Below are 27,944 nucleotides of genomic sequence, written 5' to 3'. Positions count from 1 at the left end.
CAAAGAGAGGATTAGTCATTTAATTGCGTGATTAAGACTCTAATTAGTTTTTAAATGCATAGGGGGATTAAGAAGATGGGTCGGGTTAATAAAGAAGGGTCGGGTCCTGTGAGATATGATGAGTCTGATCCCTTATCCAGTTGGGGAAATTATTGCACAAGGAGATAAGAATGTACGTAAGATTTTTATGCGTAGTGGCCAAATTGTTCTGTGGCTGTAATTGTCATTTTTTTTTTTTAACATATTACAGAAAATGAAATCAGTTTTTTTTTTTGATTTTTAGTTATTGTTATATAAAAAAAATATTTGCATGCTAATTTATTTTTATTAGTAGAAAAGTATTTTATGGTGGAAGTTGGAAAAATGGAATCTTCTTATGTGTAGATTTTTTTATTTATTGATTATTACTTTTTCGGTTTCATATTAAGTGTCATTTTAGGCTGAATATTTTGTTAGAAAATAAGTGTTATTTTGTATTTCCAAGGTAGATGTTTGGTAAATTTTCCAATTTTATCCCTACCAATTTAATATATTGACCAATAGAAAAAAATAAATAATATATTGATAAGAGGTAAAATAGAAAATTTAATGATTTTCTTAATCTGTGTGAAAAATCCTAAAATGACACTTAATATGAAACAGAGGGAGTGTGATTTTGTTGTATAGAGACTTTAGTATGAACATTGTATTGTTTGTTGGATATTGAGAAGACAGAAATAGATTTTTAGAAGAGTTAGAAAAGTCGTTCTTGTATACATTTATTATAGCTTGCCTCCCACAACCATACAAACCATACTATTTGATAAGTATTTTTTGTTGTTTTTATTTTTATTTTTAGCAATGGAAATACTAAAAAAGAAATGCCAAATGGTAATGTGCAATTTGATTTATGTGAAATTTTTTTTCTTACTATACTACAAAAGAAAGGCCAATGGTAAAGGCCAACAAACGGTCGTTTTGTACTACTATACTACAATAATATAAAAATTAGTAGTATCAAATAGGTGATACATAAATATTTTAAATTTAACTAATATTTTAAATTTTAACTTCTTTATTATTTAGTGCTAATCTAAACCAAAAAAAATATAAAAACTTCATATTATGGAAGTCTTAATCAAGGAAAAAGTCGGCTTTTTGTTTTTCTAAACATTCGTAGAAGAAAAGTCGACTGAATTATTATTTTACTTCTTTTTTTTTTTTTTTTGTATTCTTCTGCGTAAGGTAATTCAAATGAACCGGAATCACGGACTTAGATTAATAATATTTAGAGTAAACTAAACTCGTTTTTTACTATTGGTCACTGACTTTTTTTTACTAAACTTTATACGCAAAATTATCTTCGAATTTTAAAAAGATAATCAGCATGCTTAAGTTGTTATCTAAGTATTACATTGAAAAGTCTTAAACATGGCCAAACTATGAAAAGTGCTCATGTTCCATTACGATCAAATTCGACTCTCCTTTTAGTCCTTAATTAAACAAGATGATCATGTTGAAACCTCCGGGGGTTCTAGAAGATTGTGATTGTTGTAAGCAAACTATTGTAATCTCTACTTCTTCTCCAACCACGTGTTTGGTCGACATCTTTTTCTAACCCCAAAAATCCAAGTGTTATGGTAACTAGTGCCGATTGCTTCATCTCTTTTCTAGATAAAACTTATCTTGAGAACAATGACTCTAATGTTTACTTTTGTAAATCATATTTATCCCAAGAGATAATTACGTTAATTCAAGTCCTTTTGACATCTTCAAAAGCCAAGCAAAGCAAGTAACATAACAATTTTACATGTATAAAAAAACAATCGTAAGTGACGTCGACGATTGACACCACCAATTTCGTGGGTGACACATTCCCTTCCATCAGCATTTTGCGCTTTCATGTCATCTTCCATATAAATATTAACAAATTCCATACACACACACACATACGTATACGTCTACGTATCCATGTCGATTAACATACCTTATAATTAAAATTTTATGCAACTTGTAACATTAGTATATTAGCTGCTACAAAGCTAAAAGTTAGTCACATTAGAAGGAACGACATTATTAAACGAGACCAAGAGGGATAAAGTGATAGAGACAGGAACGTGGAAATAAGCTAAATCCAGCAGCTTTACACATTGGTCAAGGCTTAAGAGATTATATTATGGTATTAACTATATACCGACATTGTTGAGTTTCTCTTCATGGTGTACCTGAGCTCACTAGATTAAATCCTTGGTTCCTGACCATTCACATTACTCGTCATGTTTGATTTCATCACTCATTTACTTGTCTTTGAATTTTGATGAAGCCCATTTGAAATAACCACAGTTTGCTTCTGGATTAGAGGAAGGTCCCTGTGCAAGTGATGTAGATACCATTAGAGCATATATAATTACCACGGTTAAAAAGACTTGGGGGTGGTTTTGCTTAGTTCTTTTACCTCAGCTCGAGAGCAGACGTAGAATCTACGGCCAAATGTGGGACCTGGTTTCTTTACGACCCGAGCAACACAAGCTTCTTTATGTCCTTTGCAGAGAGGTATGCTGTTTTGCATTAGGTTCTGTATCCTTTGCCACTCCATTAGAGCTGTACCGTTCTTTTGTTTAGCTGAAGAACCGCTTTGATCTTCTTCTTGTGTTGAAGTAGTCGTCGATTCACCGTCTTCTCTGCTGGAAACTGCCGGTTCTGTGATGCTATCCACTTGGGAGCCCTGACTGGAGGATGAAGACTTATTATCCCCGCCATTGTTCGCCTTTGAGGTTGCAGTGAAAAAGGATTTGAGAGAAAGCTGAGATGATTGGATTTTCCTCGCTTTTTTCCTGTTTCCATCTCTAGAGATATTCTCAGCTCTCACTGATGATACACAGAGTCCATCAGTAGGGTTATCGATGGAACCTCTTGATGCCATAATGTCTGATTCTGTAACGCTACAAGTGGGTTCGTTCTCCAGTGAAATCCCTTTTGAACCACAGGTTCTCAGTGGTCCTGTCGAAATATCTCCACAGCTTGATGAAGCATTACCTTGACTCGAGATTGAATATGTCACTTCATTAGCTTTGGCTTCCTCATTGGCTTGCCTTTTCATAAACACTGAAACTGTTACAGTAAACAAAAAGAGTGAAGAAAGATACAACAAAGATAGAGACAGGAATGAAACTGAGAATATGAACCAATCTATCACAATGGAAAATAGAGGAAAGTTTTTGTACCAAGAGTCTGCTGGAAACCATAAATCATAGGAAGGTATCTCGAAGATAATGGCGGCGTGCTGTGTGCCGGGATGTCTGGCATATCATCAAAACTAGTGAATACAGGTACATGGTCTGATCCCTTTAATTTTGTACCCAATCCACCTTTCCACCTGTAGTGTGCAGAAGGTGATTCACGGTCATTTTGAGATCCAAGTTGAATAGAAAAGGTAATCTTTTATGTTGAAACACAAATGGGATCATTCTTGATCATCTAGACTTACCTTGTTGACATATTTTCATTCTTAAACCGCTTATACTCTGTCAATATGTCACATTCCTTGACATGGCAAGCAATAAAACTATGGCCTTGCTTATCTTTGTCTTGATGCAAGCATGAACCAGCAACTAAGATATGATCAATCCTCGAACCGTAGTTAAATTGTTCTGCTCCAGTACTCGAGGACCAACATGTGAATGCATCTTTCCTATTAGAATTCCAGAAATAAGAAATCAATGATAGAAAAAGGTTCAAAGAATGTAATCAACTGATATAGATGGCTCCCTCAATAGAGACAGAGAGGTTATCACAAAAGTTCACCTTTCTGGATGTTTTGATCTGAAAACATCTGAGAATGAGCCTCCACGTTCAACTAGCAGAGATCTAAACCACTTCCTGAACCTGCATTTTTTTATTGGCATGAAATGAGAAATCTGACAGGACAAAAAAGTCTCGACTAAAGCAGATCATGAATATGAGTATATTACATACTCGTTTTTCTCGAAATCAGGCCCAGCTTCACATCGATCCATAGCAGAAGGAGCAATGTTGAGATCCCCAACAACAAATACTCTTCTTCCTTGACGCAAAAGACACTCCCATCTTCTCTACAAGAAAACTAAGAAACAGTTAACCCAAATATCATGATAAGCCGAAGTACCTCCTTGTGTCCATTCAGAAAGCTTACCTCTAAAATATCATAGAACCGATGCTTAAACTCAATCCTCTCAACATCATCAGCTACAGCTCGCGGTCCATAGACATTGAAAACAACTGCCAAAAAACACATAGATATATGCAAACTGTAAAGAAAATTACATTTTGCATACAAGAATGTACATGAAAAAAGAATTAAGAGTCATACCAAAGTGGACATGATCAGTTATAACACAGCGTCCTTCTTGGTCAATCCTAAGAAGCTCATCTTTCTCATATTCCTCAAGCCCTTCAGCTATCACAGACGTTTCAATCTTCCCCAATCGTGAATTACCACTTACAAGACCAGTGATGCCTTCTTCTGCTGCAACAGGCAAAGCAATTTCACAGCTTAAAGATGCTGACTTTACCCTGCAAAACGTTGCTACACCTGCAAAATTTCAAGAGGAGAGGATTAAAAAAACTCCACAACCATTTCCTCTGTTTCTCACAAATCCACTAAAGACAATAGCTTTGATGCTTACCAGAGTAACCAGTACGACCTTTCTCACAAGTGCGTGTACACGAGAAAAACGATTCATACCCATCAGCTATAGCCAAATCTGCTGTTAATTCCTGTCTTCTAAGTTTCGTTTCCTAGATTTCAAAACACGGATTCATAGGCGAAAACAGAGAAGAAAAGGATTGAAATTTTAAAAATTGAAGTAAAAAAATAAAAAAACCTGGAAGCAGATGATATCAGCGTCGAAGGAATCGAGAAGTTTGAGAAGAGAATCAAACTGGGAAACTCGTTGCCTTAAGCCATTAACGTTGTAAGTCACAATCTTCATCCTCTCTCCCTTCTTCTTCCACTCCCAAAACTTCAATAAAGATCGTTCCTTTATTTTTTAGGTTGTAACGTTTTGACGGTTGAGATCTGAGAAGACTAAAAGTCAGTTGAATCAACGGTTGTACACGTGGATAAGTTAGAGTGTAACCAGGAGTAGAGTATAATAGCTCTTGAATGGTGGCGCGTGGGGAGCACAAGTTGTTGATTTGCCTCGTCGGCGTCCACCACCATTATCGCCGGATTGGGTTTTATATACTACTTACGTTGCAGAAGACGAAGACGAAACCAACTTCTACTTCTTCTTCTTCTTCTCTCTCTCTCTTTATCTTTCTTAGTTGTATCAGAAGTTTTAACATTGTAAATATGGATCAATCGAAGAAACTAAAAGCTTGCTCTGAATCCGATTCCTCTGTTTCTTCTTCTTCTTCTACTTCTACTTCGGGACATAATCTCAGGTCTTAATGCTTAAAAATATAAACTTTATGGTTGTGTCATGTTTATTCATAGCTTTGATTTCGTATAAATTTCAGAGCTGAGATGGTGAACAAGGAAGCAGTTTGTTCCAGTAAAGCAGAGCGAGAGAAGCTTCGTAGAGATAAGCTCAAAGAACAGTTTCTTGAGCTTGGAAACGCATTAGGTATTATATATTTATCTATCTATCTATCTATCTCACAAGACTTTTGAATTGAGATTAATGGTTTTGTTTCTGCAGATCCAAATAGGCCTAAGAGTGACAAAGTTTCACTTCTCACTGATACGATACAAATGCTGAAGGATGTAATGAACCAAGTTGAAAGACTAAAGGCTGAGTATGCAACACTATCTCAAGAGTCTCGTGAGGTGAAGAATTGATTTACTTGCCTATTATATTATTCTCTTACTTGATTCTGTGCTCATCTCTTTTACCATTGCTTTAAGCAGCTTATTCAAGAGAAGACGGAGCTGAGAGAGGAAAAAGCAACTCTCAAGTCAGATATTGAGATACTCAATGCTCAGTATCAGCATAGAGTCAGAAGTATGGTTCCATGGATACCACATTACACTTATCCTATCCCTGTAGTAGCCATAACTCAGGGCCAGTCCACTTTTATACCTTATTCAGCCTCAGTCGTCAATCCTCTAATCGAACAAGCATCGGTTCAGAAACGTTCCTCATCATCTTCTGGTGCTTCAAGTAAACAACATTCCAAAAACAAGTCTTTAGATCAAGGCAATGACGATAAATATGATGTTGGTTTAGAGCTTGAGCTTAAAATCCATGCATCTTCTTTAGTTCAACAGGTGAGTGATATATCTTCTATGGCTTTACCAACAAGTTCGCTCTGTGTTGTTGTTGTTACTATTTATATTTCTCACGGACTGATCAAATTTACTTCTATGCAGGATGTTTCTGGAAAAGAGAAGAGAGAAAGCTTGACACCTACTGCAAACTCATCATCTCAAGCTGTTCAAGGTAGTCCTCCCGGTGGTGTGAATGACATTTTAAAGGCATAAACTGATAAACATATTCCCCTCAACCCTGTGTGCTAGTACTTTGATTGATAAGGAACTCAAAAGCACCACCTAACTATGTAACATTATCACAAGCGAATAAAACACAAAATCACTTGTTTGTATCTCTTTACAACCAGACGGGTTTTTATCCAATATACAATTTTCTTGGTCTGAGAGTAAAAAACACATGGTGACAAATAATGTTCTGTATATGGGAGATCAGGGTTGTGGACTTGTTAATTTACATCTTTCGAGAAAGCTGGTAACCAGGAGGGGTTTTAACATTTTTTGACTTGATGCTTGCACTTCTCAAAAGTCTTTGAAACTCATGGATGCTGAGTCTCCCATCTTCATCCACGTCTGCCTCTTCAAGAAGTGGTTCTATGGAGCCTTTCAAACCTGTTTGCTGCAAACATTGATTCTAAGAAAACAAAGCAGAAAAAAAGAGGGGAATGTAAAAGGCTTGAGATCACTGACCACTCGAAGTTCCTCGGGAGTTATAAACCCATCTCTGTCTATGTCAAACTTGTCAAATGCTGCTCTTGACCTCTGTTGCCACTTCTCAGAGTCATGCTCCTCCAATTGGTTTACGTGCAAAGTAGCCACCACAAACTCAGTGAAATCCACCAACCCATCAGTATTGCTATCTATCTGCAAAGACGCAGACACATTTTGGATTATACACTAACATGTGGAAGGGGCTTTAGTCCTAAATACTCAGTTTACTTACCGCTTGAAGAATCTCTGCTACTCTTGCATCTTTCAGTTTCCAAGGAACATCTTTTGCAAGAGCCTGTTTAAGATTAGAAAGTTAGTAGACTCTCTCTCCATTGCAGTCATGCGGTGAAATCGCTTACTTGTGTTGGCTACTTCTTACCTGCCTCATCTCCTCAAGGCTTATAGAACCGTTTTTGTCAATGTCAATAGCATCAAACTGGTCTCTGAGATCCTCCAGCTCATCCTCTTCAATTGTTGTCGCCAGAGCCTACAAAAACATAACAACTCAAGTAAAAACGAAAACTCTTTTAACTTTTCATATGAAATACAATAGATCTCTTTCTTAATTACCCTAAGAGCAATCTGCTTAAGGCGGCTGAATTTAACAAACTGACGCATGTTGTTCAGAACAGATATGTCTATTGGAATCTCTGACGCCTCACCTCCTTCTCTCACCCATGGATGTGCTGCAAACCCAAACCATCAAGAAGATGAGTAAATTTAACCTCAGACAATGGAAAGCTTATGGCATATGCATAACATACATAGTGCTTGAGCTGCTGTTAACCGTGCACGCGGCTCCTTAACTAACAACTTCTTCACGAAATCTTTGGCACTGTTGCGAACAGTTGGCCACGGGACTGTTTTGAAATCAGGTTTTTTTCTCATGACCTGTTGTTCTTCAAGTCAGTATCCATGAAAAAACACATCATTGCTTTAGATCATTTTCTATGTTCTGTCAGAAAATTACTAGACCTCATTGAATATCCCATCTTGAGTCTTATCCCAGAAGGGTCTTCTCCCGCAGAGCAGAATATAAGTGATGACACCGATGCTCCAGACGTCTGATTCAGGTCCCGACCTACGTTTCAACACTTCAGGTGCAACGTAGTAAGCGCTTCCTACTATATCCTGAAATTTCATTCCTGCAGCCATTTTCACAAAATCGTCTCCATATATCATCCTGCTCTCAGAGACAAGACTAGACACGTGAAAACACTTGCAAGACTTACCTGGCTTTATGAAGTCTGACAAACCAAAATCTGTAGCCTTTAAAGACGAATCTTCTTCAGTTGATTTGAACAGAAAATTCTGATGGGTTTAAAATGAAAACTCTGTTTAAAGTGATCATGAAGGTTCTTTCACATATTCCAGGCATCAAATCAAACCGAACCGTACCTACCTCTGGCTTCATATCACGGTGCACTAGACCGCGTAAATGGCACTCAGCTGCAACTTTCAGCATTTGTCTCACCACAACCGCTGCATCTTTCTCGGTGTAACGGCTATCTTTCCTAGAAACATATACACATAAAGTAACTTCCCAAAAATGTTTATTTTCTACAGATTAATTTTATGTAATAACGCAAACTCTTACTTAGCTAGGATTCGATCTAGCAATTCACCACCTTCACATAACCTGGAAAAAGAAAAACTCATTAAAGCCAGGGTAAATTCATTTTTCCTTGTATCACAAGAAAAAGAATGATAGGTGAAAACAGAGTCAAAGCTTGAGGCTTACTCCATAACTATATAAACATAGTTATTGTCATCAAAAGCATTGTGAAACCCAACCACATTCTCATGCCCACCTAAAGCTTTTAGTATCTTAACCTCTCGCTTCACATCTTCCACTTCAATCGGTAGAGTCATCTGCACACCAAATTACCCAAAACCATTTTGCCATAAAAAAGGTATGAAAAAATATCTTAGAGTCAGCCAAGAACTTGAGATGGAGAGCTTACTTTGTTGTCAAGCAATGACATAATTAACGGTTGAATAGAAATTTATGGATCTTTAGGTTAAAACCCATTAACGATGAGCTTTTGGAATCATAGAGAAATCACGAAAACGTGTGAATCCAATGATGGTTTTTTTACCTTGGCCTTATCGATTCTCTTGACGGCGACGCGATTTCCATTGTTGTTATCGGTGGCTACGTATGTAAAGCCAAACTGGCCATGTCCGAGCAATTTCCCAATGGCGTATCGATTATCGAAGTCCTTAGCGTACCCAAAATCTATACGCTTACCGTACGGAGTCCCTCCTCCTTGCCTCCATTGGATCTTGTTCGTCTTCGTCTTCTTCTTGTTTTTATTACTAACCTTCTGTTTTGCCTTCCCCTGCGTCAGATTAGGAATCCGGCGACTGGTGCCATGTCTGGTGGCTTTCGGAGAAGAGAAACAGAGACCCATGTGACGGTCTTCGGGTCTGTCTCGAGTGGAGGATATATTCACAGCGATGATGGCTCATACAAAATGAGCGAAACGTTGACAAGAGATTGAGATATGGAAGGAAGAGGAAGAAGCATGGGTTGGGTCATAAAAAAAAAAAGTGCTGTATTTACAAGATTGACATCATTCTGTTTCATCTTTGTGTTACCTTGGAAACTCACAAAAACAAAAAAAAAGAATGACATTGCATAAATTACATATATTAATCTAACGAAAATGAACCCACTAGTTTCGCAGTAATTAGCATTGTTTATCTCCTCCCCTTTGCCATTCATTTCGGTTATTACCATAAAAACTTGTGAACTGCTGTGTAGAGGAAATTTCGACTTTTTAACTTAATAGATGATCATCCAAAAAAAACCCTAATGAGTTTGTTAACTATTTACAAATCTAACCACTTCAAAACTCAGTTTCTACCCCAAAATGGTTAAAAGTTTAACTTAAAGCAGGTTAGAACCAAGGATGCCATGTTGGATCCATCATACATAGATTGCGAGGCGACAAAGCTGCCTCCACCAATTCATTCACACCTCTTTGTACAGACTGTGGCGGCTCCACCGAGTTCTCATCCTGTAATGAACAACTCGAACATATCAGTTTCAGTAGTTCAGAAAATGGACAAGAGCTTCTTTTTGAGTTTTATGAGAACTTTAGTAGCATAAAAAACTCGTGGAGATGTAAATGATGATTGTACCTCTTCACAGAAATACTGTGGCGCTATTCCTCTGATTCGTCCAATGACATCGTCCACGTTTGAGTTAACTTTGTGCTTCAGCTCGGCCGAACTCAGAGAAGCAATTCCTGTAACAGGAGGAATAGGAACCCCAAGAGGTCTTCTTCCAAACCATGATAGAAGCTCATCGCGAAAGAACATGGCTAATTGATACCGAAGATGTTCGTTTTGCTGAAAATTCGCAAAAAAGAAGAAGAGGTTAGAGGCCAAATGATTTGAGTGCATCACTCAAGCTATGGTAAATATTTTTTATTACCTTGGAGGAGAAAACTGCTTGAGATGCAGAACACATGTTTGACATGAGAGGACCTTCGACACCAAAATGCGATAGAAATGCTTGCATGTTTCTTGTGAGGCGGAAAGGGACAGGTTCGTTGAGCTCGACCATCCCATTGGAGTCGTACGATGGATGAAAATCTGTCTGGAACATTTTCCCCGTATTTTTGGCGAACAAGATCTTGTTTGGGGATCTCCCACCAATTTGTAGAATGAAGGACATGAAATTGGAAACAGCTAGCTGGACAGCGAATTGCTTCTTGAAAGCCCAAAGATGACTTCCGCTCATTGATGTCTTGTACATGTACTGAGAGAAGATGGTGTCATTGACTATGTTCTTTGTGATTTCACCATAAGCCTGTAGCCGAAGATCTCCAATTGCTTCTGGTGAGATTTGCCCTGAGATAGCTTGATTGAGTTTCTCCTTGAAGTAGGTAATAGGATGATCTGACTCTCGACCATTCCTTTCACAGTGATTCTCATATACCTCAAGGAAAGTGTTGTACATGAGATCATCCTCAACCATTCGGACCTGAGACGAAAAAATGTTAGCATGCCATACCTCCTTGAGCGATTTACCTACTCTTATTATGGGCAGCTAGAAGGAGAACTAAGTTGAATATGTGAAGTTTCACGAAAATCAGGTAAACTGAATCACACATAAATTACTCATCGAAAGAAACATCAACTCTTTATGCTTGTCAAACATTTGATTCATCACACGGAACGGAAAAAGGAACTAAGCTGATTTTTTTCAAGAACGGAAAGAGGAACTAAGCTGATTTTTTTCAAGGCATACCTGAGACCAGACAGGGATTATGATCGGAGTGTGAAGCCCTAAATAGCGTCTTCTCGACTCTTTATGCTTGTCAAACATTTGATTCATCACACGGAAAAGCTGCAAGATTCGTTCATCACTCCTCGCATTAGGAGTTAGTGATGTTTGAACAATAAAATGCTTTTGCGAGCCATCGGAGCCAATAAGAGTCAAACGTCTGCAGCTGCTCCCATGCCTTCGTACAATTTGTATGTCTGCTCCAACCCTATCCAACTTTACTGTATGATCAGGTGCGACTTCCTGTGCAGTTAAACATATGATTAGTTCACCACGCAGCATAAAGAGAAAATAAAAAGAACGAGCGGCAGAATCTATAATTTACAGCCCCTGTAGAGAATGTTCACATTGTCTATAAACAAAAAACGAGGATAACAATCCAAATTACCTGGTCAGCAAAGTACTGTCCTGGTATCTCCACATCAACAACATTGAAGTCACGCAGCGCCTTGCTCTCTTCTTCCAATCTCAACACAACGGGGAACCTGTCTTCAACATTACTCTGAAGAATGTTTTTCCAGTCTTTCAGTTTCTTTGTCAGATCTGCGAGTGTGACAGGGAAAGAATTGCTTTCTGGATCCAGGTCACGCTCGAAATCCTGTTTGTATTCTCTCACAAATGCGACATGCTTGGTCACAGCATCTGCAGAAAAACAAGCTCTGCATACACCCGAGAGTTCTTTCTTGAGCGGTTGGGGAACTTCAGCAGTGGTGGCAGTTGGATATTTGTAACATCGATGCAACAAAGCATTCACAACCGCAAGAAGTCTTTCTTCTGGTAGAGTAACAAACCTCGAACCTATTTCCGTGAGAAGAACCTGAGAGGAATAATTAATCATTAGATTTAATGATTATCCAAGTAAAGAAGCAGTAAACGTGCAATTGAGTTAAAATCTGAATCTGAGCTACATAAACCAGACAGTAGTTTTTTCTTTTCCTACTTTTTTTGGGATTTATCTACCACATGAAATTTGTATGGAGAGAACTTAAAGAATCAGTATATTCACCAACAGAACACTACCTCAAGCTCACTGGCCAAGTTGTTATGTTTACTCCTAAGAGCTTCCATAATATCCTTTGCAGCATCAAAAGCACCAGCAGCAGACATTGCCAAGGAAGCACCATCCCGTATTACTGCGTGTTGACTATTTTCATTGATAGTTGAACTGCTTTGGTTCATAGGCTGATCATTCCCTGAATTAACATTGTTTTCCATAGTGGCACGTTCACTTTCTTGCGCATGTGGGTTACCATTATCACGGGTGGTTCCAACAGCCGCACTTGTTTGAGCACCTTGATGGATTTGAGTTTCTGATGGTAAATTGCCTCCAACATGAACCGCACTAACACCAGGAACATTCTGCTGCATTCTTTGAGCCAAAACAATTCTGCTAAGTTCCGATTTATTTACTGCATCACGGCGTTCTAGTAAGTAGGTGCGAAGCCAGTAATAGAGAGCCTGAAATGGAAAACAATTTCACACTCAGATGAAATGACCAAAAAGAAAGTCAACCTAAATACAACACTAATATGATTTACCTGCGGGAATACTGCAGCAATTTTCATTAGAACTAATTTGCAATGGGGTGCTTCTGTACGCTGCAAGGAAAGCAACAGCTGTGGGATCCAAGAAAGCCACACCCAGTGAGGTACTTGGTCCAAGTGTTTATCAAATGTTTTACCAACATGCTCATTTGCTGTATCGAAACTAAGAAGGTAAAGAACACGAGCCATGTGACTTCTGGAATTGGAAACTCCAAATCTTATACCCTGAAGAAAGCAGCTAACGGCATATTCCAGCCAGATTTCCTCTTGTGTTTCTTGGTATGCCTACGAAACAAAAGTAGAATATAATGTCTAATATGAGGACAGGGACTATTCATAGCAAAGGAATAGAAGCAGCATCCAATCAGAAGAAATACCATCTCACAGTAATTTCCCCAGCTTATCCATCCTTTGGGTAAATTTTTGAATAGGGTGATTGCGTTGGAATATGCAATATTAGCACCTTCAGTGTCGTTTAGCTTCAAATGAAAATCCCCCTTTAGTCGAAAAATTTCTGCCTTGTTCTTCGCTAGAAAGAACTCCAAATTTGTGCTATTAACCAGATTAAGACCAGTAGCAAGCTCTCCTTTCGTTTCCAGATGAGCTTTTGCCTGCTCTTTAATTTTAACAAAGGCTTCCTGCATCCACAGACGTGGCCAAGAGAACTTTAATAATTAACAATATTTCAAGCTCAAACAAAACAGATTCAGGGAACGTAAACTTATTATATAGGATCGTGGCAAAGGATGAGAGGTGGCAATACATGACTTCAATTAAACGATTAACAATTAAACGAATAAATATTTTAAACGAATTAGGGAAATAATTTATATATATAATAAAGAGAGAATAATATATGTGAAAACTATATGTTCAACCCAAAGAAACTCAAATAATAAAGTTAAAGGTCTACGAGAATTGTACCTGTACTTCCATTTGCGAGTGCCCATACATTTTTTCAAGTATCTGAACGCTAACATCATAAAGCCCTTGTTTCCGAGCTATCCTAGCAAGCTTATTGACGTTCCATGCTTTGTCACGATAACCGAGGTGATGAAGTTGAGTATTTGAAGTTATAAAGTCCTTAAATGCATCAATTACAACATTATACATCTCATTCCTCCACTGCAGCATATCATACCAGATGGTCATATTATCCCATTCATTTGGAGTTCTTAGCCTCCAAGTCTCAAGAATGTCTTTCAGATCTGCATAATGATTTCCCTGTCCCCCAACAGCAGCATTTCCAGGAACTTTACTCCCATTTGTGATGTCAACATAAATTCTAGAAGACTCTTGCACCTCCACTAGTTGTTGGAATTGCTGAAGTAGAGGCACCCTAGCCTGAAGAGACATTTCCGGTAACTGCCACCACTGTTCCAAAGCAAGATCAACGCCTTTCCCAACTATGTTTTCAGCATCTCCTACACCGTTTGCATTTTTTTCATGAAGGGCAAAACAAGCTTGAACCAAACGAAGCTTCGGCGTCTCTTCCACTTGTGCTTTGGGTATCACATGATCTTTCAAGTATGCCCAATCTGGAGCTTTCCAAAGACTATCAAGCAAAATTTCATAATTCTCGGTGCTTTTTCCAAAATCTACCAGGGCATCCCACTGACCAAGTTGAGTGGCACAGTGGAGCCATTGCTCCTCCCACAGGCACATTTCGGCCTTAGGTACTGTGTTATTGTAAGTGCCTTGGGTTGCCTTAACCATTGCCTGATAAAATAGGCTCTGAGCACGTTGCCAAAATCCATGTTGAACCATTGAAAGCCCAGCTCTCGATTCGGTGGTGTTGGACCTATTCTTCCACAATCCAAATCTCCTGTCATCTTCATTTAACAAACGATAAAGCTCAGCAAGAGACTCAGCACATCTTGATTCATTCGTGAACAGCATGACATGAGTCTCTAACAAAGTCAATGCCAGATGCCATGCATTGTACGTTTTTCCTATATATTTGATAAGCTCACTAGGCATCCTAGGTTGAGGATGGCTCAACTGAAGCCCTTCCAGAAGTGCTTGAACAACATTTGGTCTGTGTCCTTGCTGCTTCTTGTGGTAGTCCTTTGAAAGTAGAGAAATCATAGGCTTAGCTAAAGCTTTCTGCTCTTCCTTGTGTAGAGTTGCCCACACAATTGGAAATACTAGCACCCACAAATGGTAAGCAACATTGGCATCTGTGTGAGCAAGCTCCCTTAAAGGGATAACAACATCAGCGACCTATAGCAGAAAAAGAGAACATAATATCTATTCAGATTAATCCAGCTTCCAAAGGTAAAAAAACCCAAAAGAGCCTAAAATAATTAGTAAATTATTCTCGATTTAACAGGACAAAAGAAAGCACCATAACGCCTCAGCATAAAATTTAAATAATTTGCAATCACCTGAAGTTTGCTTGCGGCCCTAAGAAATTGTACATGCTTCATTACAATGCTATCAAACATTGAACCAACTTCTTCAGGTCCCTCTGGCATAGCAGGTGGTTGGTAATGTGTTCCAGGATTTTGTGATGGCAAAAGTGGTACTACCCTGGCAGAATTCGGTGCTAGCGTAATGGGCTTCTCCTCAATTAAAATGGCTAGGAGGAGATCAAGACCCTGTTTGAGCCAAAAAACATCACCCATAGCTTCCCAATCTTGGTTTTGAATAATATACTGCAACCGTGCAAATAAATTTTTTCCGAGAGACTCATGGTATAACAAGAAGAACTTCCTTCGCATATCAGGATCCCTTGCCCGTAAACCAAGCATGGAATGTCTCTCAACTTTCAGAGAGATCTCTTGTCGGAGTGCCAACGGATACCTAATAGTGAAAAACAGATGATATTATCTCTCTCATAAAAAGCTTTGACTCAGGATAAGATTTAAACAAGAAAACTTACTTCGTTGAATCGGCACAAAGTCCATATAAAAGCTGGAGATACGCCTTATCCCACTCATCCAAAGCAACAGATGAGAAGTGCTGCTTATCAACCTGTGCAAGCTTCTGGAGGAAAGAAACTATATCTTTCTGGGTAAGAAATGCACCAGAGGACCCCGATAAACTTGTTTTCCCGAAATCATCCTCAGCCCATCTTTTTAACATGTCTAGCACGCAGATAAGCACACTAGAATCAGTCCCCTTTTCTGAAAGCAACGTGTTCAATATTTGAGTCACAGGTCTTTTGCAATCCGCTAAAAGCATAACCCTTTCATCAATAAGTTCCAAGACCGACTTTATATTAGATATGACTTCCCCAACATCAGCAGTTTGACGAGAAGAAGTTACTGCAGAATCTGAATCTGTCCGCTGGCTCTAAAAAGGGACAGCAAAAAGGCACAAGAGTCAGCCACAATTGGGGAAACATGAAACAGATACCTAGTTATTAATTCTAAAAAGGAAGGGAAAATTTACAGGAGCTACCAAAAGAGAGAAATGATATCCTGAATTTGATAGAATAAACGTACGTACCAAAAACATGTCAGCAAATATTAACTAACCAAAACATGTCAGCAAATGATATAAGGAGATGGGTCAGAGCCCGAAGATGATGAACCTGAGGACTATAGAAGTGAAAATCTTACGAAGGCATGAAGAAAAAGCTACATAGCTATTTAGATGCACTAGATATTCTAATACTCAGTCAATAAGGTGGTAAATGCCATGTAAAATCGATTTAACCTCAGATAAGGAAGAAAGAAAGCATATGATTTTATCTCTTACGAAAAAGGTAGCTATTACTGAAGAATAACTTACTTGTCTAGGATGAGCACCCGCTGCTGATCCCAGATCCCGCGAAAGACGCTGAAGGATATGCACCAGTACATAAGGATCAACAAAGTTTTTCTGAACCTCTGCCAAGGTTTTGAGGACAACAAGTACAAAGCTGATTGAACCGAGAGAGTTATCATCTCCTGACACTTGTGGAGCAGTAACAGGATGCACATGTTTTTGTATCAGCTCACTGAATTTCTGATACAACAGCTTTATGTCAGGAGGCGTACTAGCTCCATCATGTGGGAAGGCGATGAAAACCATCTTCAACAAAGAGCATAGCGATTTCCCAGCGTCGAACATCTTGTGTTTGAAAGACAGCTCAAGAAACTGGTGAAGACCAGAACAGTCAGCAAAGAACAGAAATGATTTCATATATTAGGATAGCGCTTACTGCAGCAAGTATACCTGTGAGATTTGGCTGATGTTGTTTTTAATGAAAAGATGCGGCTGCTTCTCCAGAACCTTGTTCATGACATCCAAGCCCTGAGCAAGTGCTGTGGACGGATCTGACTGAGACGGTGGCATGCTACTAAGCAGCTTTTCTAAATAGTTAAATTTGACGTTCGCATTTGGCCAAACTTCCAAAGCTTTCGAAAGAAAATCTAAAGCTTGTTTGTACATAGTGTTGGCTTCCCTGTCCTTAGGCTCAATTACCACTGCTACCTGTTCGAGGAAGAGAAAGGAAACTTAAAACTACAGCCATAAATAGAATAATGTCACGATCAACCAACATACTTCGAGACTAAAGGTGGTCAATAAGGCCTAGAACTTAACCAGATCCAAAAGAAACCTACGATCCGCATAATCTCATTATAGAATTTAATACATAATACTATACTGCTCTTAGACTGCTACTGCTAAACGTCATTTCTTTAGAATGCAAACTGCTCAGAGAAGAAGGGCCTCCGTAATTTCAAACTTCCCACCAATAGATTAAAACCAGCAAGTTATAAACATGCCCAATGGTAGTAAGAGTGTAAAGCCTTACTCTTATAAGAAAGTTTATGATTAGTTCTTCCATGGCAGCATTTGGCTTGAATTCCTCATCAGGCTGGGTAGCAGATCCAGGAGTTTCTACATTGGGGATTGACGATGCACCACCAGGTGACATAACACACAATGATTGGAGACCAGGTTCAATTTTAACTCGTTTACTTGGGTCTTCAGATATGGAAGATCCATCAGTTGAGCGCTTAGGATCCGCACTGGATGAAGGATGTAACCCATTACTGACCTCACTGGTTGCATCAGCATCAATAACCATTTTAGTTTCATTTTGTCTTTGTCTTTCCCAGCTGACAACCAATCCAGCAAGTTCAATTGCAAGCCGCCTATTTTCTGCTGTAGTATTGTATGGCAAACCAAGACGACTTAAGGAATTCACCATCTGAGGTACAAATTGTGCTCTACAACTGTAAAACAGATCTGAGTGCCGGACAATGAGTTGGAAAATGTGGATCAAATTTGGAATTGAGTGGCCCTCCTCCACCAAAATTTTTTTGGTGTATCTTATCCAAATCGGCATTCTTGAATCTCCAAGAGGAAGCCTTTTCGGTAAAGCTGGCATTAAAATATCCAGGGCTTGCTTAACTAGCATCTTATTCTCCGGCTGGCATGTCCTAAGAAGCGCAACAAAAACCTACATCCAGTCGACAAAAAACATTTGTATCACCGGGTTAGATGGAGGAGTATTTTAGGCACATGCTTGTTATTAGGATTTAAATGACAATCTGCAAGGTCGTCAATGGAAAAAAAGGTGAAGTTCCAAGTATTTTCCATTTTTCACTCTTCATAAAAACGACAAGGAACAGTAAAAGTCACCAATGGAATTAAAATGCCCACTGGTACCTGACAGAAACAATTGATATGGTACCTGGAGAATGATTTTCTCTGGAGCCTGGTAAGCATCCAAGAAGTGACAAACATTAACAAATGCCCACTGTTTACTAGCACTATCGTCCCGTTTGAGATGATTCCATCCAAACTTGATAAGCTCTTTTCTATGATCAACCAGATCACTCTGAAGATATTTCAGAAGCAAAGTAGCTAACTGCAAAAGTTCGATCCTCAAAGATTCGTCATATTCAGTAGAAACCTACACCATTTGAGATGAAGCGTAAATCAGAACAAGAACAACAAGACCATGTCAGACACAACAACTTGGACAGGTTACCATTTACATCCAGAAAATTATACAGTAATGTTTCCCACATTAATTTATGTTTTAACCAAAACTTTAAGTTACTTAGAGGAGAAAAGAAAGCAACCTCTTCAGGTGGATCAAGGAGCGTCTCAACAATGGTCTTGACTATACTAGGGTCAATAACTTCCCATGTTTGTCCGTTTCGGAAGGCATGGGTAAGCATTGGAAGAATGAGCATTTGCATTGCCTGAACCAGATGATCATGGCTGAGTTGTTTTGACTGGAAAAGGTTTAGAAAATGCAAGACAATTGCTTTTTTCGTTTTGGGTGGATATTCTTCTGCAACCTGATGAAAAGCACCCAGTTACTCTACCAGAGCAGCAAAAATATGAGAATTAAGCATGATATTTTGAGAAAGATACCTCAATAATGTAAAACTCCCTCAAAAAGGTGTAGTCAATACGACTATGGAACAAGAAAATTGAGAGAACATCGAAAAGAGCATTCATTTCAGATTTTTCATGTCGCAGATAATTGAGGAAGCACTTGACAAGCCATTTGCTCTCTTTCACCTGCGAGTTGAGAAAATAAAAGATTTTAGATGGCCAAATTTTCTGACTACATTTAATATTTTAATTTTAAGGAGGATTATATATAAAGCACTCAAGTCAAAATACATATTTTTGAAAGAAAAACCTAATTTCTACAATAACTTAGTGGGGAACTCGAGTAGCCTAAAAACAAGATCGTAAACAAGTCAGAAGGGCACCAACATTCAAGACTGCAGATGAACGAAACACCTAGTATGGATTATTTAAAACAAAATTTATGCTCAAAGGGCTACAACGAGCAGGCGAATTTGCGACTGTCAGATGATTTATGATACCCACATCAGCTTTAGACAACTAAACATTGAAAGTATGCATATAATTTCAGTTTGAAACACAAGCTAATGCAAAAAAATATAAAGTTCAGAAATAGATGAAACTACCTGAAATAAAGTCAATTCTTGCTCATTCTGTAAACGAGATGTCCTTGCATGTGATTTCCAAAGGAGAGACAAGGCATCAAAAATAGTACGGTTACTCTGCAGCCAGCTCGGTATCAGTTTCACCATTGTTTTGATAAGATAGAGACCCTGAAAATATGCATCTGATGCTACATTGGATTTTGTCAATGGCGTGTTAGAACTTTCCAATTTCATTGGGGCGGGATATTCATCTACAGATGATGCAGCTGGAGGAGTTGAAGCTGCCACACTCAGTATGGCATCAGATTTTGGTAAAATTTCAGGAAAAGCATATGAAAGTATCTTATGTGGAGATTTTGCAAGTTCTTCCCTTAATGGTTGGCCAGTATCTGAGCGGATTACATACATAAACCTGAGGTTGTAAGGAAAAGAGAGAACAGTCGTTACCCCATCCTCACATTCAACCTAACATGCGATGTAAAAAATAGAAACTTCTAGTGGAATGGTATTCTTACCTTCGGAAATATTTTGGTTCACTTAATCTGGAAAGAAAATAATCAACAGCTAGAGTTGCATATCGATTCAAGAACTTGGTCAGCGGGAGACGGTATGGGCTATTAATCTCACTGTAAACTTGCCCTGGCGGAAGAGCTGCTTCTAAGTCGATAGTTAATGTTACAAGTTCATCTAGAAATTTTGATGCAGCAAGTGGAAGTAAGTGGAAGAGCTCGAGAATAGCTGCCACGGAAAGAAAGAAAAAGATGTGTTCATATATAATCGCATGACCATGCATCTGTCTTTATATATCTCAAAGAACGTGATTACCTGCTGCAATTTTCGGCTCTTCACCAGCTTTCCATGATTTCTGGGACTGTGCAAGTTTCTCTGGCTCTAACCAATTTTTAAGGTGCTCCAACAACTTACCTCCTAACGTCACATTAAACCAATTTGATAGAAGTTCAAGAAGACGTGCCAGACCTTGGAGTAAAGGCATATTGAGATTCTTTGTATGTGCCAGATTAACTAGTATAGGTCTGAGGCTACTCTGAAGAAGTTCTTTGGGCATCCGTTGTTGATTAATAACCTAAAGAAAAAACAGAGTTTGAGAAGAGCAAAAAGGAACATAAAAATAGTATAATTTAGGAAGAGGAAAATCTATTCCTTCAAGACTCATCAAAATCCTCAAATTGAATGCGCGTAGAATTAGAAACAAAACTACGAACCTGTCTTAAACCATCCTTGGCCACGGTCACAATTTCTGGTGCTCGACACGTTAAGGACTTGAAAAACATGGAAATTATCTTTGCACGTAGTTCATTGTGACTTTGAGTTCGAAAGTCAGCCCATGCCATCGTTGTGCACAGAATCTCAATACAAGATGTTCGAAGTCTGTTCAACGATGTAAGAACTTTAGGACTCATCAACTTGACAGCCCATATAGCTTCATCAGCCTCAGCTATTTGTAACGCTTCTTGCAAGAAGTTAACCAACTCTGGAGTCACTTTTAGAAGGGGGGGCCTCAATGCTAAACAAAAATTTAGAGCTGTCACAGTTCCAACCTATAATGCATATTAAAGAAGGTAAGACAGAAGGCCAGAAAAAAATTACAACAACCAAAAAAATAGCAGAATGAGGCACCTGTTGATCAATTGTCTTTGATCGAAGTGGACGCATTATAAGTGGCTGCAGCAAAGGTTGGTATAAAGGCTCAAGCAGTTCAGATACCTCACTACCAGTCCGGCTAGCCAAAAGTGCAAGACAGTTCTGAACATTTTTCCTCACTGTGATAGATGCATTGGGATTGAACAATTCAGTAGCAAGATATTCTACAACACCCTGAAAGCTTTGTCTGCGGGCGTCACTGTTTGCTTCATCAACATTATTAACCACTCTTAGAATCTGCATAAGAACCTGACTTGTCTCGTCTTGCTCTTTGCTAGCATAAATAGGAAGCCTCTTTTGAACATAAACCAGACCACGAACAATTTTTACTTGGAAAAGACATAATGTTTCGACATTCACTTTCCCTACCAGCGAACCTAACCCCATTACTCCTCCCATTTGCGCTTGCCATGTGCTCCCATAACAGCAATGCAACAACCGAGGTAAAAGTTGTTCAAACACTGGTATTCGTACACTTGGATGGGGTGAATAGACCGGATTTGTAGAAGGACTGGAAACAATCATAGAGGCACTGTGACCACTTTTAGCCATCAGCACATCAGCATGTTTAACACGAGCAAGGAACAACAGAGTTTCAGCAAACACATTTAACGCAGTCAGAGCAGCTTTGGCATGGAGCCTGTTTTCATCTGCAAGCACATCAACAAGAGCATCTAAAAATATCAAAGGATCCAGATGTTTTAAGTTAGTAGACCAATTGATATTGGGCTTGGAACTTGTTGAACTCACAGAACCCCCGAATGGAGCAGTACTAGTGGAAGCATACGACGAGGTACAGTCCCCATGCAAAATAATTGCAAAATGCCGACATATGTTTACAACAAAGTCATCATCTGAGTCGCTGAGATCCGGATCAGAACTGGAAGCAATTATAGTTATCAATAGTGTCTTGAAGATCGACTTCTCAGCGATTAACTGTGTCTTTGTTTTAACCCCTAAGTCAGCCTGCAGCAAGAAAAATATTATCTTAATGAATATTATCCTTTTACACCAAGTAACACAGATAATGATAATGTAAGGAAAAAATAGGTCAATCACAAGAAATGACATGAAACTGTCGTAGATCGTTTTATTTAGAAAGGACAAATGCATGGCAACAAGATAACAAATACCAAATCTAATCATGGTTCAATCAAGGAACCATCGCCTAACAGGCACCCCCGCCTTCAACTATAAGTGATGTCAATAACTTAATTTATGATGCATTACGAATACTGGTGATAAGGTAATGGTTTAAGAAAACGTCAGCCAACTGAGTAGCAACTTCAAATTTCACCAGAAAGCTACTGAATAAAACTATAAGGGATTAAGATCATAAGAGAAATACCAAAAACCAACCTTTATTTCTGTTGGTTCACTCCTGCGCCAAGATGAATCAACAGAGGAAAGTAACAAAGCTGATAATTGCTTGGTCATCTGACCCTCATCAGTGACGCACCCAGGCAAATTAAGTTGAGACAACAAGCAAACGCGGAGGAATTTTAGAGCTTGCTTTTTGTAGTAGATGTCTGTAGTGAGGTTTTTCTGAATAACAGCTGCTACAGCAAGATTAATGAATTTGTCCATTGGCACAAGAAATGGAGTGGACGGCTCAAACGTCAGAACTAAGCGAAGCCCATGCTCTGGATTATCTTTGCATTCAAGTGTAAGTGGCTCTTTCAGAAATCGTCGATTGCGACCACCCAACTTTCCTACAATCTGTAACGCTTTACCACCCCAAGGATATGGCACCGGCTTCAAGTGAGACCATAATGCTAAGATCACTTCAGACATCACATTTGCCATACTTGGCTCCAAAAAATCAGGATTCAGACTATCCACCCAGAATTCAAGGGTGCGTAACCCCAAGCTCACAAGTTCATCACTTCCTCTTAAACAGGATACAAGAGGCCTCATAAGACGGGGAAGGTATGGCAATAAGGAGCTTAAGCGTGCAGGAAGTGTCAAAGAAAGTTCCAACAAAAGATCTCTCATGTCTTCACCGGCTGGACCCTCGAGCATTGTCAGAAGTATATTAAGACAAGGTAGTAGCATGGGGATTAAATCTCTAAGAAGCAGCTCGAATTTACATCCAGCAAGTCCTCTGAAAACAATTCGGAGCAATTGCATATAACCAAGAGTGTTTTCAATTTCAGTAGCATTCTTCATGCAGACTTCCATAATAATAGGCACTTGAGGTTGCAATATTCGTTCAAAATCAGATGGTGCTTTGGACACAGCCCCAAAGAGGCACCGGAACAGATGCAGAACCAATTTAGTTGCAGCTGAATCTGGATTCTTCAGAACATCAAGTTTGCTGCTTACTAGGAAATTAATCAGAACATCTGCAAATGGCTTGTATACCTTGGGAGCTTGAAGAAGAGTGGCAAATATTTGAACCAGTTGAGTATTGTCAATCATGCACTCAAAAAGTTCAGCCATACATACAGAGAACATATCCATTAGATCTCGAGGTTCCATAATAGCCAAAATTTGGGAGAATAGATTTAGCATTTCCTTTTCCTCATCCTTATCTTTGAAGAGAGCTAGGCAATGGACACCACTTTTTAAAACACCAGAGGCTTTCAACACCTGCTTTAAAGTAGAGATTACTAGATGCTTATAAGCCATATACTATCAATGCCTACACTAAACAATCTACCATTCAATACCTCATCTTCTCTCATTCCTTTAAAAACTTGAGAAGCAGATGACTGCGAAGCAAGAGCTTGTGGGTGCATTCCCTGAGGTCGGGGCAAATGTGCATGGGTTATACTCCATATGATTGTCTTCATTCCTGAACATAAAGTAGGAAAAGAGCTTAACATATACAACCATAATCAATATGTATAACTGATCCGCTAAGGTGAAACATCAGTATGGTCAAGATTCAATACCCATCACCAGTGTCTTGATCAGATTCTTACAATCATTCACTTCTTTGGAATGTTCGGCAGGAACCTGCAAATTCAAAACTGCCTGCAACCAGCATGCTCTAGTAATTATTATTTTTGGTCAGATACCCTATATTTGAATCAGAAGTAAATATAAAAAAATATCAATAAAGACAATAATGCTTCAGTAGAAGTAATAATACTAGGCTTTAAATATATATATTTCTGCCTAAGTTATAATCCAATTTAGAAAAGAAAGTAGACTCTAATTAAGAATAAAAGAACTTTAACGAACGCTGTGGAACTACAAGGTTTGAATATAAAAGTGGAAGTGTAGAACACAATCTCACATTGGCTGATAAGTTGGGTACTTACTAAGACAAACAGCCATCATAGATAATTACCTGGACAGGAAGTTCAAGTTTCGACCTCAAAGTGATTTGATCCTTTCCGTCACCCTCCTCTAAAAGCTATAAGGAGATAGCAAGACTAAGTACCACATCAATGAAATAATAGAGTTGACCAACAGGATAGATAAAATTTCAAGATTCTCAAACAAAACATTGCAAAAAAAAGCCAGTAACCTATTACAGCTAATGACGTAAAATATAAAAACTGGCATATTAAGCAAAACCTATACAAAGACAATAAACAACAATGCCAAAAAGCTGAAACATCACAGAAACTAAGAAAGCAGCCATAATTACCTGAGGAATAGTACGCTTGAAGGTATTGAATTTCCCAACAAAGGCATCCAGGATACGTCCCTGTAAAATAGATGATTAAAAAAATAAGTTAATGATTAGAACCGCCAACCAATTCTATATGAGATCTCAAGGGTTAAGCTATACCAACAAAATCCGTGCTTCATCCATTGAATGCTGGTCAACACCTTTCTCAAATATCGGTTCCACCTGAACCCAATATAAGTATTAACTATTAAGTTATACCAAAATCTTGATTCAAATATAGTAGACAGATTATGCCAAATAAATGTTAAGTAATAAATCAAGTTTAAATAAGGCAAACAAAATGGAAAATATAGCTTTACCAGATTTAACATCAGTCGTGCACAAGTTGTATGGATGTTAAGAGAGAGGGTCGAGTCATGCATGTTCCTTGAAAATAAGTAGATGATCCGTGATAACTGCCACATTGTTTACAGTCAAATAAAATGAACTGTAAAAGAACTCACCCGTAAAGTAGATAATGGAACGGGAGAAATCTAAAAAGGGAAGCTTGATGTTGGCAAGAAAGATTGATCAATTTGTTGTATTCCTAAGATTATTTATTTATTGGCATTTTTCATCTGTCAGAAAATTTTAGGAGGCCTCAGGTTTCATGTCTATAAGCAAGGAAAATCTTTCCCAAGCGTGAGCACTTTCTGATCATAATTGATAAGACCGTTAAGATGATAATCTCTTTTAATACCCAACCACAAATACATAGCAATAACTGTGTACTAGAACACATTAGTATCACTTACTATAGAATATAGAATCATATGCCATACACAGTTTCCAGAGCTCAAAGCTATCTCAACTAGGAAGAGCTAATCTAGAAAGATAGGACTAACAGATAACAAGAATAACAAACAGAAGCTAAAGTAAGAAACAAAGTGCACAGATCGGGAGGCACCTGAGAAAGGGACAAATCTGCTCGAACATGGTGAACAATCTCTGCCAGTAGGCTGTATGCCAGAGGTCTCAAAGACTCAAAGCATGCTCGCCCCGTTCCAACTAGAACCCTGACACAGAAAAAGTAACAAATAGATGAAAAATTTCATTACTTGTTAATCTATTAGTCTGCGCCACACTGTGAAATTTACAGAACAGTAAAAGTTCTACTTGTTAAATACAAAAAAAGCTTCCTGGCTGGTGTAAAAGTTTTCAGACTTCAGAAAGGCAAAAAAGGCACACATACCTCTCTTCCAAAAGAGTGTCAATAAGAGGAAATAAACCTCTCTTGAAATCCGTCCCAAGAACATGCTTTAGTGAGACTAATAGTTCCTGCATTTCAATGACCAAAACAAATCTTTAACTGCAAGCCCATGATTGTGTACAGGGTAAAAAATAACGAAGAAAAAGGAACAGACAGTTCTCACCTTTCTGATAGATACAGAATCCGAACAGGTGACAAGCAAATTTACAATGCTCTTACATATGCTTTCTTCATGCGGCCTGATATATTCGGCACAACTTTTTAACAAATAAGTCAAAAAAGAAACCGTCTGCAAATAAACAAAAGAGAAAAAAACAAACACTACAAGTCAATATATGCCATGGTCTCTTCAAAAAAAAAAGTATATATATTAAGTGAAAGAACAAGGTAGTGCAGGTTTCCTTCCCGAGTCTCACCTTAACCTGAGCACCCTTCAGTTCGATGAACTGAGGCTTCATATGTGAAGAAACTTTCTCAGGACCAGGGATCGATATAGCAGCAACCATCAAGGGCAACAAATTAGGTATATTGATCTGAACAAGTCTGCTATACAGCTGAAAAAGAAACATAACGACGAGGGGGCTCTCTGTGACAATTTTGAATGAACGAGTACTAGGGTTAATCTGCCCATTTCTGGAAGGTGCAGTAATGGACAACGACTGATCAGATGGTGTAGAGATCTCCACAGGTTTCACTTCTTCCATTTTGACATAGTCGAAAAAATGGCAAACAGTCGATCTGAAGTTCTGGTAAATCTTGCAGACAAAGTCCAAAAACGGTTGAACCTCATTTTCTAATGTCGGCCTAAAGTTCCTAAGAAGATCAAAGATGATGCGAATGCAAATTAACCCATTCTCTTCATTATCTGTGGTGAGCACCTGCATAGCAACCTTCAAGAGGTCTTGAACAAAGGGACGAAGAACCTCGCTATGTGGTAAACGATTGAGGATCTCAACCACGATGTTGCGTAGTTTATGCTCAAGATTATCAGTGAACTGTGGCTTAGTAATCTGAAGAAGAATCACTGAAGAGGCCCGGAAGTAACATTTAAGAAAATTCAAGTACTCAGCCGTATGTGTTATCTCTAAGCTGTCCCTGACCTCCACCACCATCTCAAGCCTAGCCTGAATAGCTACAGAACACAAAAACAAAGAAACAATCTTCGAATCAATGTCACTCTTTAATCAAAAACTCATAAGAATCAGAAGAAAAAATATAAAACTCCGCAAAGGGTATGACAAAATTAATCCAAAATCAAAGCTTCTTGGAACAAACAAAACACGATATACAAGAGAGGGAGTGTTATTACGTAGGTCAGGCTCGACGAGACGACGAGAGTGTTGCTCAAAATTCTGAATTGGACTCATGACGAGCGAAAACGGTGTTTTTAGGGTTCCGTCACAGAGTAGAAATTGGTTCGGAGACGTCGGGTCGTCGTCCTTGATTCTAAGACCCAAAAGCGAGACTGATCCCTAACGGTAAGCCCAAGGTGCTCTCTATCTCTCTACACTAGGTCAGAAACTAAACAAGGGTTTATCAAATGAAGCTAATTTAAAAGAGAAAGCTCAGGAGACATAACACACCCAACGACCTCGAGGTTAACGAAGGAAGAAGATGATGAATTTTCCCTCTCGTTTTCTTAATTTTGTTTTTAATTTTTTTGGGTCTCTCCGGCGAGACTCCCCTGAAAAGAAAAAGAGAGAGAGGAGAGAACCTTCAGAACTGGAGAGCAGCGAAGTCGCGCAGCCGAGTTATATAGTAAGGTCTAATTTTTTGTTTTTTTATATTAAAGTC

The 27,944-nt window shown here is 38.6% G+C and overlaps 4 protein-coding genes across 6 annotated transcripts; 1 reads left to right on the top strand and 3 right to left on the bottom strand.

The window, feature by feature from the left end:
* Window positions 1-1,953: 1,953 nt before the first annotated feature.
* LOC104729579 (DNA-(apurinic or apyrimidinic site) endonuclease 2) lies at window positions 1,954-5,391 on the bottom strand. 3 transcript variants are annotated; one of them, XM_010448533.2, is made up of 10 exons: window positions 4,842-5,391; window positions 4,644-4,755; window positions 4,328-4,549; window positions 4,151-4,236; window positions 3,955-4,065; window positions 3,784-3,864; window positions 3,467-3,670; window positions 3,204-3,355; window positions 2,435-3,090; window positions 1,954-2,348 (listed from the first exon to the last, which is right to left on the bottom strand). In XM_010448533.2, exons 5-10 carry the CDS (start codon window positions 3,993-3,995, stop codon window positions 2,277-2,279), a joined length of 1,206 nt encoding a protein of 401 aa, XP_010446835.1. In that variant the 5' UTR covers window positions 3,996-4,065; window positions 4,151-4,236; window positions 4,328-4,549; window positions 4,644-4,755; window positions 4,842-5,391; the 3' UTR covers window positions 1,954-2,276. The 3 variants fall into 3 exon arrangements, with proteins under 3 accessions (XP_010446835.1, XP_010446834.1, XP_087333865.1); XM_010448532.3 differs by having other exon boundaries at window positions 3,955-4,070; window positions 4,842-5,217; XM_087477739.1 differs by having other exon boundaries at window positions 3,955-4,081; window positions 4,842-4,977.
* On the top strand, window positions 5,123-6,564 carry LOC104729577 (transcription factor bHLH11-like). The gene is made up of 5 exons (XM_010448530.3): window positions 5,123-5,403; window positions 5,479-5,585; window positions 5,661-5,788; window positions 5,870-6,229; window positions 6,332-6,564. The coding sequence occupies exons 1-5, from the start codon at window positions 5,123-5,125 to the stop codon at window positions 6,440-6,442; spliced, it is 987 nt and encodes a 328-aa protein (XP_010446832.1). The 3' UTR covers window positions 6,443-6,564.
* Window positions 6,491-9,560, bottom strand: LOC104729578 (calcium-dependent protein kinase 18). The gene is made up of 12 exons (XM_019233854.2): window positions 9,040-9,560; window positions 8,682-8,812; window positions 8,538-8,579; window positions 8,343-8,454; window positions 8,173-8,251; window positions 7,916-8,085; window positions 7,705-7,831; window positions 7,511-7,626; window positions 7,320-7,427; window positions 7,173-7,235; window positions 6,920-7,093; window positions 6,491-6,848 (listed from the first exon to the last, which is right to left on the bottom strand). The coding sequence occupies exons 1-12, from the start codon at window positions 9,352-9,354 to the stop codon at window positions 6,684-6,686; spliced, it is 1,602 nt and encodes a 533-aa protein (XP_019089399.1). The 5' UTR covers window positions 9,355-9,560; the 3' UTR covers window positions 6,491-6,683.
* A 144-nt stretch (window positions 9,561-9,704) lies between these two features.
* Window positions 9,705-27,905, bottom strand: LOC104729576 (uncharacterized). Its single transcript, XM_087477738.1, has 34 exons — window positions 27,460-27,905; window positions 26,567-27,282; window positions 26,314-26,439; window positions 26,133-26,218; window positions 25,848-25,956; window positions 25,261-25,356; window positions 25,061-25,123; window positions 24,917-24,976; window positions 24,614-24,679; window positions 24,213-24,294; window positions 23,988-24,112; window positions 22,675-23,907; window positions 21,292-22,281; window positions 20,877-21,212; window positions 20,479-20,737; window positions 20,169-20,391; window positions 19,675-20,065; window positions 19,106-19,255; window positions 18,808-19,029; window positions 18,414-18,635; window positions 17,529-18,179; window positions 16,946-17,203; window positions 16,520-16,867; window positions 15,666-16,078; window positions 15,169-15,586; window positions 13,706-15,004; window positions 13,159-13,419; window positions 12,776-13,066; window positions 12,258-12,695; window positions 11,626-12,054; window positions 11,202-11,480; window positions 10,383-10,934; window positions 10,088-10,297; window positions 9,705-9,963 (listed from the first exon to the last, which is right to left on the bottom strand). The coding sequence occupies exons 1-34, from the start codon at window positions 27,515-27,517 to the stop codon at window positions 9,844-9,846; spliced, it is 11,580 nt and encodes a 3,859-aa protein (XP_087333864.1). The 5' UTR covers window positions 27,518-27,905; the 3' UTR covers window positions 9,705-9,843.
* Window positions 27,906-27,944: the final 39 nt, after the last annotated feature.

This window comes from Camelina sativa, chromosome 12 (assembly GCF_030686135.1).
Source record: "Camelina sativa cultivar CO46 ecotype springtype chromosome 12, ASM3068613v1".
Taxonomy (NCBI): domain Eukaryota; kingdom Viridiplantae; phylum Streptophyta; class Magnoliopsida; order Brassicales; family Brassicaceae; genus Camelina; species Camelina sativa.
This window is presented reverse-complemented; position numbering and strand designations above follow the sequence as displayed.